The 1,477-nt window shown below is 63.6% G+C and overlaps 1 protein-coding gene across 1 annotated transcript; it reads right to left on the bottom strand.

Moving 5' to 3' along the window:
• Nucleotides 1-572: 572 nt before the first annotated feature.
• Nucleotides 573-1,155, bottom strand: RPS29 (ribosomal protein S29). Its single transcript, XM_058807708.1, has 3 exons — nt 1,008-1,155; nt 772-871; nt 573-692 (listed from the first exon to the last, which is right to left on the bottom strand). The coding sequence occupies exons 1-3, from the start codon at nt 1,067-1,069 to the stop codon at nt 684-686; spliced, it is 171 nt and encodes a 56-aa protein (XP_058663691.1). The 5' UTR covers nt 1,070-1,155; the 3' UTR covers nt 573-683.
• Nucleotides 1,156-1,477: the final 322 nt, after the last annotated feature.

Raw genomic sequence — 1,477 nt, 5'->3', positions numbered from 1 at the left:
CTCCTGCCCAGGGCAGGGAACTGGAATGGGCTTTAAGGCCCCTTCCAGCCCAAACCATCCGAAATTCTGTGATAATCCCACAGCCCTCCAGCTTCTGCTATGGGCACACTTGAGTTTGCTCCCACTCCCTCCTCACACCTCATCTCATTGCCATAGCCAGGGGGACAGAACAAAGGCTCTGGGCATTCCCAAAGGATCTGCAGAGCACTCAGCTGGGAGGGAGCAGCACTTGGGACCCCAGGTGTGAGCAGAGCATTTACCTGCTCAGTCCCCTCACAGCAGTGCCACTGCATAACAGAAAAACACCCAGACACTCGGAATCCCAAAGAACTTGGAATTCCAGACCCGTGGCACTTTGTGTGTCTTTACCTCACTCCCTCCACAGCAGCCGTGGCTGCCCCAGATCCCTGCAAGCGCCCCAGGCTGGTCAGGGCTTGGGGCAGCCCGGGATAGTGGAAGGTTGGGAAGCCGAGCAGAGCAGGGCAGCCACCCCCCACTCCAGGAGCAACCCTGTAGAAAGAACCCCCAGCGCCGCCAAAACCTGCACAGAAGGGAAACACGCACGGATCAGCTGGGTTAGGAGACCATTTATTAAATAAGATTGAGCCGAGACGCGGCAGATGTGTCAGGGAGGCCCTGGGACGCCCCCGGAGCTCCTGGGTGTCGCCTCATCCTCCCGGCGCTCAGTCCAGCTGCAAGAGAGCGAGAGACACGAGGGGAGTCAGCGGGATCGGGCACCCCCGAGCCCCTTCCCGCAGCCGCGGGGCTCACCTTGATGAAGCCGATGTCCTTGGCGTACTGGCGGAAGCACTGCCGGCACATGTTGAGCCCGTACTTGCGGATGAGGCCGTGGCGGTTGGAGCACACGCGGCTGTGAGGGAACAGAGAGAGGCGCGTGATGGCGGGGAATGGCGCGGAGAGGAAGGGGGAATGTGAGGGGAAAGAGGAGCGAGGCAGGGCGGTGAGACGGCAGCTACGACCCTAGGGGTGCAAGGGGCGGCACTGACCAAGAGCGAGAGCCCTGCCCGAACTTCCTGGGGTGGCTCCAGTAGAGCTGCTGGTGGCCCATGGCTGCGCGGTGCCGAGAGAAAGATGGCGGCGGCCGCCCGCCCTTATACCCCTCACGGCGCCTCCCGGCGTGCACCGCGCGGCTCCCGCTTCCCGCCCTGCGCCGCCGGAGCTGTGGGTGGGCCCGCTCCCCTCCGTGACGTCACGCCGTGGACGGGGCAGCTCGGCCCATTCGGTGACGTCACAGGTGCTAAAGTTTGTGTTGCTAACGGAGCAGCCGCACATTGCCGGGCGTAGTGGCGCGCGCCTGTAATCCTAGCCATGGGGGAGGCTGAACCCTGACGGATTGCTTGAGGCCCGGGTTCGGGGCTGACGTGTGTGCTACGTGGGGCGCTGGAGTGGGCGCCCCATCCTCTGAACTCGATATTCTCGTGGTGACCCTGGGGCAGGGCATCTGGCTGTGGACGAG

This window comes from Ammospiza caudacuta, chromosome 6 (assembly GCF_027887145.1).
Source record: "Ammospiza caudacuta isolate bAmmCau1 chromosome 6, bAmmCau1.pri, whole genome shotgun sequence".
NCBI classification, from domain to species: Eukaryota; Metazoa; Chordata; class Aves; order Passeriformes; family Passerellidae; genus Ammospiza; species Ammospiza caudacuta.
The sequence above is the reverse complement of the archived record's forward strand: the minus strand, read 5'-3'. Positions and strand labels throughout refer to the sequence as shown.